This window comes from Cornus florida, unplaced genomic scaffold (genome assembly GCF_030987335.1).
Source record: "Cornus florida cultivar Cherokee Brave unplaced genomic scaffold, ASM3098733v1 CherokeeBrave_3.0.0_Hap2_Chr11, whole genome shotgun sequence".
NCBI classification, from domain to species: Eukaryota; Viridiplantae; Streptophyta; class Magnoliopsida; order Cornales; family Cornaceae; genus Cornus; species Cornus florida.
Genome location: NW_026775581.1, coordinates 32,857,193 through 32,868,971, shown reverse-complemented (window position 1 = coordinate 32,868,971; position 11,779 = coordinate 32,857,193). Strand labels below are relative to the sequence as shown.

The 11,779-nt window shown below is 35.5% G+C and overlaps 1 protein-coding gene across 1 annotated transcript; it reads right to left on the bottom strand.

The window, feature by feature from the left end:
• Positions 1–5,521: 5,521 nt before the first annotated feature.
• LOC132280935 (protein FAR1-RELATED SEQUENCE 5-like) lies at positions 5,522–11,646 on the bottom strand. Its single transcript, XM_059782686.1, has 5 exons — positions 11,429–11,646; positions 10,954–11,339; positions 10,757–10,827; positions 5,727–5,822; positions 5,522–5,611 (listed from the first exon to the last, which is right to left on the bottom strand). The coding sequence occupies exons 1-5, from the start codon at positions 11,644–11,646 to the stop codon at positions 5,522–5,524; spliced, it is 861 nt and encodes a 286-aa protein (XP_059638669.1).
• Positions 11,647–11,779: the final 133 nt, after the last annotated feature.

The following is an 11,779-nucleotide window of genomic DNA, read 5'->3' as shown; positions in this document are numbered from 1 at the left end:
ACGCAGATACATGCTAGATAACTCGGCAATATCTACAATAGTCCATAGATATATAAATACACACTATAGGATGCTCACTAGCCTATAACATAGTTCAGCCTGGGTAGAAGGTGACATATTAAGCGCTGAATATTGTATATTCAAGCGCCCTAAATTACATTAACAAAGTCCAGTTATTAATTATTTTATGTAGATTAACTCCATTTGCATGTTTTTATGCATTTTCAGGTTAAAGTGCAAAAAGGAAGCAAAAATGATGCCTTGTGGAATTTTGAGCAAAAAGGATGCCATTACTGAATTTCTGGCAGCAGTGATCCTGACTTTTGTTGCCATTTTCGACCTAGGAAACTCAAGAACTAGACTTCCATCATAACATGAAAGATTTAGATCTCTGAATCAGCTTTCCAAATCTTCAAGTGGTTCATCATTCGGAGTTCGGAGCAGAGAGTTATGATCTTCGTAACAGAGGTGAGCAGAACTGCCTGGCAGCACTGAAGTACTGCCTTTCTCCCCATTTTCGACCAACCAGACTTGAGAATTGGGTCTTCATCAAAACATGAAGTTTTTAAAACACTGAATCAGCTCTCCAAATCTTCAAACAGATTATCATTCGGAGTTCGGGGCACAAAGTTATAGCAGTTTTCCCAAAATAGGTCAGCGCTGAGCAAGAGGAACATGTTGCACATTGCACTAAGTTAGAGTGCTCGAGATCACTTTTCGAGTGCTCAAAAATCAGGCAGATTGCACTCGGAAATGGCTCAATTTCAGTCACTTGCACATTGGTTTCCTCAATGCCATCTTCCTTCTTTATGAAGTGGTTGGAGGTGTTCCTTGGAGGAGAGAGAGGGTGTGTTGGAGAATAAAAAGCTACCCAAGGGCCACACATTATTTATCTTTGATTTTTGCAAGATAGAGGAGGGAGAAGAGAGCAAGAAAGGAAGGTGTTCTTGAAGCTAACAAAGGGGAGCTCGAAAATTGGAGATGGAGTTCAAGCTTCTTCTTCATTCTAAGGCTCCAATGGGTAACTAACTCCTCTTCTAGGGAGGTGATGAAACCCCTCCCTTGTAAGCATGTGTTAGTATAGTTTATTTTTGGGGATTACAATGTATTTTTGATAGTCTTTCCATGGTCAAGAGCCTCATTTTTGTTGTAATGAATGTTGAATGTTTATAAATGATTATTGTGAGTTATTCATCTTGTCTTGGATGGTTACTTTTCGTAATCATATTGCTTGCACTTCCATGGTGACAATGGAAGTTAGATCATGGAATGGTTTCAATGGCATGGAGTTGGAGAACCTAGATAGTTCATGGCTTAGGGTTTCCCTTTGATGGTCTATACTTGATTCTTTGCTTTATGTGCATTCACCATTTAAATTAGGGCTTGATAATCCTTGACTTAGTAAGCATGTTCTAAGCTACATTTTAGTTTAGGTAGTTGATCATGTGAACCTTTGATAGTTTATTCTTGCCTTCCTATTTAAATGAACTTCTTGAGGATATTATAGCAACCTAGTATTGTTATGTATCATGACTATCATATATGTTGTTTTTCCCTTAAATTATTCTTAACCTAGCATGTGTATAGGGATGGAGGTGGATTCATTTCCCTAGCCTTCTTTACTTGTACTTCACTCCCTTGAATTCTTGCAATTTATTGTTTTATGCACTTTTAATTTCCTAGCTTAAGTGACATCCAACAAACCTCTATAAACCCCTTATCATTCTAAGAACAATTCTAGACACTTAGGTTGCCATAGACTAGCGCAGTCCCAGTGGTTCGACTTACCCGACCAATAGCCCTATTTTACAATGATTCGTGCTATTGCGAAGGTTGATGTATAGTTGATCAACCGATCATTTGAGTTCGTAGCCTAACCATTCCGAGTCATTATGTCCTTAGGAGTGTCTTTACACTTAATGCCCTAAGGCCATATGGTTTTGGAGTCGTTGGCTCAACGCTCGTTACATGGAGTGGTTAGAAAGCTTAAGGAACTTAGACATTGCAAAAGGTCATGCAAAAAAAAAAAAAAAAAAAAAAAAAATTGTGTTCAAATAAATTCATGCCTTGGATTATGATTTCAAAAGATAAATTAAGGATGTGGAAGACATTGTATGAGCCATAAAAGGGTTAAAAGTGCATTTTTAAAAGAAAATAAAATTTCGGTTCACTTCTAAGGAACTTGAGATGAAAGTCTATTATAAATAGGATGTTGAAGATCATGTATGTGGACTAGTCTGTTGATGCATGAATGCTGGGAATTGAATTCTATTTTGAGATATTATTGTATGCATACTTGTTGTAGTCTTCGTGATAGAGTTTTTCCCTAAAGTCACATGTTTCAATATATACTGGAATGAGTCGTGTGCTTAGTGTTTGTGGGTATCATTTCTGGTAAACCCTCACGAGACTTCACTCGTCCTCTAGGGATACTTAGGGGTTTAAAAGGCTTGTTCCATATACTAAATGCAATCGTCACTCCCACGAAAGAGGAGAAATTTGTGCTTCAACAAATGTAAGTTTGGGGGTTTGATAAGTGTCAAATATTGCATATTTAAGCACCCTTAATTGTATTAGTTAAGCCCATTATTTGATCTGTGTATATAGATTAATTATATTTTTATGTTTTTGCAGGTCTTATTGCTAAAAAGGAATAAGAATAAGGTTTTAAGGGTTTTTGGAGCACAAGTCATATCAGGCCTACATATCAAGTGGTTTTCAAGGAGAAATGACCTGAATAGGCGATGGATGCAACCAGAGCTAAAGAAAGAAGAAGATGTCAAAGTAGCATGCCTCACGTCTGGATGCAAGAAGTGGCGTCCGGATGCCACCTTTCAGTACCTTGCGTCCGAAAACCAAACCATCAAGACCTTGCATCCGGACACCACTTTTCGCGTCCTGACATAATACCACGGGCCCCCATTTTAATTAAGTCCAATTTTGTTCTATCTTGAGTGGAAATTCAAATTTTGAATGAGATTTTGTATTCTGAAACTCACGTAAGGATAAAGGAGGGGGAAAGGCTTGAAGAAAGTCAGTCAGTTTTAGTTTTTGAAAGGATATTGTGAGGGAGAGGATTTTCTTAGGGTTCTTATGCTTAGCTTTGCAACAATGGTGAGAGGAGAGATTTTCTTCTCGTCTTCAATCCTGGAGGTTGCTGCCATATCCATAAGAGGCTAATTCCTTTTCTAGGGAGTTGATGTAACCTAGACCAAGTAAACATGTGTTAAATTATATTTCAATTTTTAGATTCTTATTGTATATATTCAGTTTCATAAATTAGAAGTGTTTACATTGAATTGATGTATTTTACATTGAATTAATGTATTTGATTATCATTTGAATATATAATTTTGTTGATTTATTTATCTTGTCTTAGAAATTACATTGACACAATTATACACTTGATTTCCTATAGTGACAATGGGAAAGAATTTATAGAATGGTTATATTGGCATGCAATTGAGTATTTATATAGGTTACGCTTAAGGAAGATGGACCATGCTACACCTTTAGATTAATATAGTTAGGTAGATGGTCCGTACCAACTAAAGATAATCTATGATATTTAATTAATTTCATGTGCTGCAACATACCATTGAAAGACCTTGATAGGCCGTGCCTAGGGAAGATGGTTCATACCACAACCTAGTTTAGGTGGATGAACCATGCTAACCGAAGATGGGTTATGCTTAGTTCTGAAATGTATGATCTTCTTGACGATGTTGTGGTAGTTTTATGCTTCTACACATCATTTTATATATATAAATGTCTATCCCCAAGTTGAGTGTAATTTACCATGTTTATGAGATTGAGGTGAATTCAATTCCCTAGCCTTTTCTTTATAAGTTCAACCCATTCTAATCATATTATTTACTGTTTTATGAAATTTAAACTCATAGATTAAGTGACAAACCAATCGAACTATCATCTCTATTATCAAATTAGGAAGTAATTTTACAGTTATATTTGCCATAAACTAGCAATCCTTGTGGTTCGACAACCCCCTACTATAGCATTAATCTGCAATGATGAATGTGCCATTATTATAAGTGGTATTTTTAAATGGTACAAATTTGTGCCCATCATTGGTTGGCCTAGAGGAAGGCATTTTCTTATGGGTGCTTCTAACACTACTTATGACATATATTTATAGCAGAAGTGGTGGCGCTATGGGTGGGAGTGGTTGTTGAAGCCATTTGTAATTCTAATCCATATTTCAATTAATATTGAACTACCCCAGTACACATTTACATATTATATTGATTTTATGTACGTATGTGTTGTGATTTTATGTACTATAAGTATAGGGATTTTTTGTACATATGTATTGCGATTTATTGTACAAATTTCTTAAGGTATTATGTACGTACATGTGTGAATGTTATCTACATACGTCTTCGCACGATTATTCTGGGATATTTTGTACAAATTCTATTGACAAAATTACGTATTTATTGCGTTGTATTGCATAAATACATCTGTATATGTTCGTACGATTCTGGCAGAATTAAGTAATTGCCTTGTTGGTCTCATACCATAAATATATGCTCTTATTTTTATATCAATATAAATTTTAGCTTCAAATTTTTTAATCTATATGACTTGTACAACTTTATCAACTTATATCGTTGCCTTTCATTTACCATAAACAAATCAAGAAAAACAGAGGTATTTTACAATACGTCTTTTTAGATATTGCTAGCCAGGGATAGTGAGAGTTGAACCGAGGGCAATGGGTCAACATGTGCTAACACCTAAGCCAACATTTCATTCTTGGTCTCAGTATTTGATTGGTACATTTTTTATCCTTCAAGTAACATAGTCAAACTTGTGCAAAGGTGAGTGTTAAAATTGGGGTGAATTTTTGTACAACATTTGCTATTGTCTAGTTACAATTGCCGATATAAATGATTCATGTCTTTGATCTATGTAGGTAAAACAATGTAGGAATGTTTTATACACATTACTTTATTTTTGTCCTACCTTGTAATGTTTTGTACAAAAAAAAAAAAAAAAAAAAAAAAAAAAAAAATGAAGAAAAAAGGAGGTATTTTAGAATACCTCTTTTTTGAACTTGCCACTCGATGATACTGAAACTCGAACCCAAGACAAAGGGTCAACATTTGCCAACACCTAAGCCAAGAGTCCATTGTTGGTCTCAGTGTTTCATTGGTACATTTTTTATGCTTTAAGTAGCTTGAGTTACATTAATATTTCTGAACAAACAGTCTATCCAATTTGACAGTGATCCTCATGTCTTCCTTGCTTACAAAACATAGTCATACCCAAAATAAGACTTATATTTTGTAATGTTCGAAGAGTCAATTTACAAAACATGGTGATACTCCACATGTGGAAAATATTAGAAGGATGCACATAATGAATACAAGGTCAATTACATGACAGCTAAAGGTAATAATGCTAGCCGAAGTAGGCCATAAACTTTGTACAAGAAGTCCAAAAGGTTACAAAGATACACACAATCAATGAAAAATCAATTACATGACAAGTTTCTTCTTTATTCAAAGAGTTGATACTGAATTGGATGATTCATCCTCGACGTCATTGCTATTCGAGATGTTGGCGTCACATTCGCTTGCCCAGGTGTCTGCAATTAACCAGAATGACAACAAATGTAATCCATCTAAGTTTACTAAACTGTTTTCTGCGTTACTATAATAAGAACAATGAAATCAATTAGTAGAGAAGGAATAAATGATTACCTTATCACCTCCCAAACGATAAGCACTTGATTCGTTATATGAAGAGGGAGTGCTGAACTGTTGAGATGACAACATGGTTGGATCGCCAATATCTGCCTGAAACATTTATATTGTTGACAATACATATTAAGGTAGGATGAAGGGAAGCCTTAGGCATCCTCCCAGACTGCTATATTATTTTAACCATACCATTGATCAGCTTAGTTTATCTGATATTCCAGTGGATAATGGATAATATACATGGGGTAATAAAAGGTTTAGTCAGAAAAGAATTTATGCAACACTGGATAGAGGTCTTATGAACCATGATTGGGATAATGCATTTCCAACTTCACACATTATTCTTACTCCACAACATTGATTTTCAGATCATGGGGGACTTCAACTAAAAATATATTCCTTTGCAGCCTTTTGAGTTTTTGTTGGTGTGGAATAAACAGGAAGTGGTTGGCAACATTATCTCTGATGTGTGGAAGACTAATAGTCATGGGAATCCATTCCAGAAGCTGCTGTTTATTTCAGTTGGTTAAAAGGGCTATCAAAAAATGGAATGTTGAGAAGTTTGGGTTTGTTTTTGAGGAGGTTATTGCTATTATGATGTCTCTTGAGCAAGTGCAACTTAGTTTAGCTAAGAATCTTATGAATGATGTTTTCATTAAGGAGTAGGATATTAGATAACAATTTAAATGTGCTAGCTCTAATGAAGCAATTCTTTTGTCTTAGAAGACAAGAATTACATGGATGAAAGACCAAGACAGGTGCACAAGGTTTTTGCATCATCAAATTAAAGAGCATACGGTTCTAACCAATATAACTGTCATTCAGGATGTGGAAGGGAATTTTATACATGATTGTGGGCATATGAAAGACAATAAGGAACTTTATTTGGGGGCATTATGAAGATACGAGAAATTTAGAATGGAAGAAGCTTGTTGTTCTTAAAGAAGAAGGTGGTTGGAATGATAGAATGATAAATTCTCCTCTCCAAAGGATTTGGCAAATTGTATTGAGTGGGAAGTTATACACATTTTGGGGGTATGCCTCCAAGATGTGATTACTGTTTTGCATTAGGTTTTAGTGTGACTTTTTCTAATGTTACCTGGTCTGGGCAGACTTTGGTGTGGGATATGTCCCATGTGACCTTTGTAATATATTACTAATATGTAAATTTTTTTTTTTCAATTTAGGAAAAAAAGAAAAAGAAAATAATGTATCTTATTTAACACACTTACATGGTTGGTTAATGAAGTACATGGTTCACCAATATTAAGCTATCTGTTGTGGAATACAACTGGTGGTGTTACATAAGATTCTTCATTCAGAAATTGGACGGGAATTTCTGCACCCTAAAATATTTCATATGAACACTATCAACGCACTTTTGAACATAATCAATATGTTAACTGATGAGCGCTGAATATTATACCTATGTTAAGGCCTAAAATAATACTTCTAACCATATTTAGATTGATTTATGTTTAATATGTGTTTGTAGGTACTTTCCCAGAGAAATGGTTAAAACCGGAACTTTATGATGATATCGAAGCTTACAGAGTCATTGCCGGTCATCCAGAGCAAGCCGAGAGCTTAAATGGTGAAGTTTGGAAGAATTCAAAACCCAAAGCTTGAGCCCAAGTCATGAGGCTCGAGCCTTACAAGTCAAAGAAGATAAAAAATCAACAAGGCATTAAAGCTTGAGCCTTGTACCTTCAGGCTCGAGCCTGAACAAAAGGTGCTCAAGCCTGACCATAGGGTGCTCGAGCCTTGACCCTTAAGCTCGAGCACAAGGCGTCAGAATTTGAAGAGTTGATTTCCAAGCTCCTAGACCTCGTGCCTAACCCCAAGGAACGAGTACCATCCATTGAAGCTCGAGCCTTGAGAACCAAATGCTCGAGCCTGGTACCTAGTGCTCGAGCCAATGAAGCTTGGATCGAGCAATGGTAAAAGATTTCAATCCCAAGAATATTCTAAGTGTTGAGGAAAATGACATTTCGGAAAGTAATTGAAGAAATTTGGCTAAGTGTCAAAGTGAAGATCGAGCACCAATTCTTGAAGCTCAAGCATTAATCCAGAAAAGCTCGAGCCTTGTTCCTTAAGCTCGAGCCTAAACCTTAAAGCTCGAGCCTTTATTCCTAAAGCTCAAGCCTTCCCTGACATGTCAGATTTAAGTTATGGAAAATTCTCTTTCAAGCCATATCTCATTCCAGATAGGCCAGAAGACCTAAAAGCCCACCATATCCTTATTTTCTTCTATAAGAGAAGGCTTAAGCCTTGATAGAAGAGGTTCAAAATTTTAAGTGCTTTTTGCCGTGTGATTCAAAAGGCCAACTGTGGTGGCTTTTAGGGTTTTCACAACCTTAGAAAGTGAAGATCCTGAGAAGAGAAGTGCCGTTCGTGACGATGGAGACAACTCTAACACAGATGATATCCGACATTGTCATGAGTAGCCAATTCCTCTCTTTGGGCACTGATGTAACCCAATCTAGTATTATGGTTTGATTGTTTTAACTTTGGGATTATTTTAATATATTATGTTTCCTTGATTATATGGCTATGAGCAATTGAGACAACTTAATTGGTTTTCATGCTCTAATAGATTATAAATTGTTATTACCTTGTCTTAGATATAATTGTTTGTCTTCTATTCTCAACCTATCTTATTGGATGGTATCTGGCGGAGCCCTGCCAGACATGAGAATAGAGGTCATATAATGGTGTTCCAATGTTTTTGTAAAAGAATGTTTTCATAATCTATGCTTAAGAAAGGTGGATTGTTTGCAAAGTTATTAAAGTAGTTAGAGTAGGTAGGTGGATAGTCCATGCTAACTGCAGATAGGTTATAGTTAACTGAATTTTGTAAAACATCTTTCTTTAAAACCCGAATTGAACGAATGTTATTGAGTTCAATTCATTTGAAAAACATAATTGTTAAATCTCCAGAGTTGGTATAATTAACCATAGTATGATGATTGTGGTGAAGTCAAAGCCATAAGATTTTTCTCTCTGATTATTTAATTTACTTTAGTTTAATATTTTGCTTTAATTTTAGTTCATTTTTTATCATGATAACCAACAAAATTTTCAACCAGTTACCTGTAAACCAATGAAACTAAATGGAAAACTAAATACTAATCTCATCTCGTTATGGGTTCGACACCTCTCTTTATAGCATTATCCTACCGGAATCATACTATTGCGAGTAGTAAAATTAGACACATCATTGACCAATAGTAATGAATACTAACTACTTATCTATAATATACTTGCAATAATACTCACATTCACATTCACTGTACTTCAAGAGGTAGTTCTGCCCTCATGGAAGTTTGTGATGTTCAGAAGGTTACTCTTAATGATGTTATTACTTAGAGTTGAGTGTGATTTTTTGTTTTTGTATTGCAAATGGGCATATTCATTAGGCCTTGTTTTTAATACTATTTTTATTTTCCTTTTCTGAGGGTATGCCCTCTGTGTTCCTATATTCATGTTGATTTTTTGAGCTCAATACAACACCAACTAAGAAAAAAAAAATACTCACATTCACTGACACGTAAGATGGGGTTGACGGACTATCGCTGCCATCGGCCTCTCCTATATCAGCGATTTCATTTGATATATAAAACATAGAAATATTTTAGTTTCTTCCATTAACGAGTGTTTTATGAGGAATGATATAATGTTATGAAATCAAATTTATTTCTTTCGCATGTTCAAATAGTTAAACAATGAAATAGCAGTGCGTGCGATAGTAATGTATACCTGGCTTGTTGCTTTCGTTAACTTCCTCTTTTTCCCACTATTTAACTCTATGATTGGTTTCAGACTCTTAAATCATCCTTTAGAGGTATCTTTAACGTTCAGGGACATGGGAATTATTCCACTGCTACTTTTGACCCTTTTTTTTTCCCTTACCCCTTGCAATTTTCTATGCAAACCTACAACCACAACATATTTGTACTGTTCTTTTCCAGTCTAGTGTTTTTTTCTAATAGATCATTATATCCTTTGGGATCGTGTGATTCAATGGAAGATATTTAGTCAGTACATGGCAAAGTGTCCTATGCCACTGCCTAATATCAAGTTAAGGATCTGGATTCACGTTGGTGGAAATAATTTCGTCCAACCTGCCATCTTTAGCATTTCTAGTCCACTATTTTCTTATATATCAGGAAGGCAACTCATTCACAAACATGCAGTCTTTAAGGATTTTTAGATTGTGCTTGCACAAATAACCATCTATTTCAAATTTACAACATGAGCATGACAATTCATCTTCAAATGTCCTGATGACATGATGTTGCACCCCATCCTCACTAGTAACTTTATAAACACGGTGTCCATTGTTATCCAAGTCACTGTAACTAATAACAGCTTGACTCGCAAGAGCAGCTAAAAACTCCTCCTGGAAAAGCTGAAATATTGCTTTGTTGTACACCTTCGCCGCTTGATGTAATATATGGCACTTTGTTTTTAGTTCCGGTTGCCTCTCCACCAAGTCATACTCGGTTTCATACTCCTTATATTACTTGTCCGATAACAATCTGTCAAAATGTGTGAAGAATTTTAGTAGAATAAGTTGTCTGGAAAGGTAATACTTCAATTGACCATTGAAGCTTTCAGTCAATTGCATGCTACTCATTCCTACAGATCAGTCGTGTTTGACAAATGCCAGGGCCCATTTATGTCTCAAATCTAACAAAGTGGAAAGCCACTTCTTACTAGCAATACCATACTCTGCAATCATTAAATCCCATTCCCTGATAAAATCATCATCTTCCTCAATTTGGAACATTAATTTTGAGATGACCTTCTATATTCCTTCAACTCGTTTAAACAGAAATATTAGGTTCTTCTACGCATTATTCATTAAGTGCCAAACACATAAATGATGCTTCGTCACTGGTATGACCTGCAAGATTAATTAACTTAATATTCGTGTTACAATATTGCAAATAAAAAAATACGACTAAAATAATATGATTATTTTAGCATGAAAGTGACAAGAATGAAGATGCATGAAAGTTATTCACCTGCTTTAATACCTTCGCCATTGCAGTGTCTTGATCTATAATAATCGTCTTTGGCGCTTTTCCGCCCATCACTTTCAAGAACATTTCAAATAATCAGACAAACGAATCCGCTGTCTCATCATATATTAAGGTTGCTCTAAACACAACGGTCTGCTAGTGATGATTCATACCCAAGAAAATTGCAAATGATCTATTACCGTGTACCACTTTATACGCTGTGTCAAAACTGATAACATTTCCAAAATGGCCATAATCAATGATCATTCTATAATCTGACCAGAATATGTTCGTAATCATTTGCTCAATATCCAGTTGCAAGGAATAAAAAAAGGAGAGATCTTCACAAGCACGCGTCTCTAAATAATCCACAAGCCATGCCGCCTCTCCATAAAAAAACTTATTTTGTCTTCGCGTCCTTAGATAATTTTTTAGATCCACTTTCAAGTACCCAACTGATTCTTTGCCACCAAATTGCCTTCCCATAAACTCATATGCATTACAAGCCGGAACTCCTGAATCCGAAGCCAACTCAATATCAATGGCCTGGACTGAGGAAATTCGTCGCTGGGACAGCATCATGTGGCTGCATTCAGCAATTATGAATGGATGGTTATGACTTTTTACAAATTTAGAAACTACGTACTTTGCCTTTGTTTTGTCATATCTAAGAACCATTTTGCACCACAATTGGTTCGTGTTTTAGCCCGGGGAGTCTTTCTAAATACATCCCATTTGTCAGTCCCCTTCACAACTTCCTTGCTACAAACTAACACCTTTGATAAAATTCTTCCATGAACTTTATTGCCGTACTCCTTCCGGATGCTAAAACCAATTCGACCACCATATGCATTATAAAAATCATATGCCTCTTTCTCATTATCAAACTCCATTTTATACCTTAGTTTCCATTTAATCACTTCCGGTTCTACAATAGGAACGTTTCATCCATTTGTTGTGTCTTGAATATTATTTACTTCACCATCCATCTGAACGGCTTAAATACAAAAATTTTTCTCACATATG

What these genes read in the sequence shown, in the direction of transcription:
- LOC132280935 (XM_059782686.1), bottom strand. Translation starts at nt 11,646, where the DNA reads ATGGAGTTTGATAATGAGAAAGAGGCATATGATTTTTATAATGCATAT. An exon ending in TGGCGAAGGTATTAAAGCAG is followed by an intron (nt 5,823 to 10,756) that starts GTGAATAACTTT and finishes TAAATGTTTCAG; the next exon opens with GCAGATATTGGCGATCCAAC. An exon ending in ATCGTTTGGGAGGTGATAAG is followed by an intron (nt 5,612 to 5,726) that starts GTAATCATTTAT and finishes GGTTAATTGCAG; the next exon opens with ACACCTGGGCAAGCGAATGT.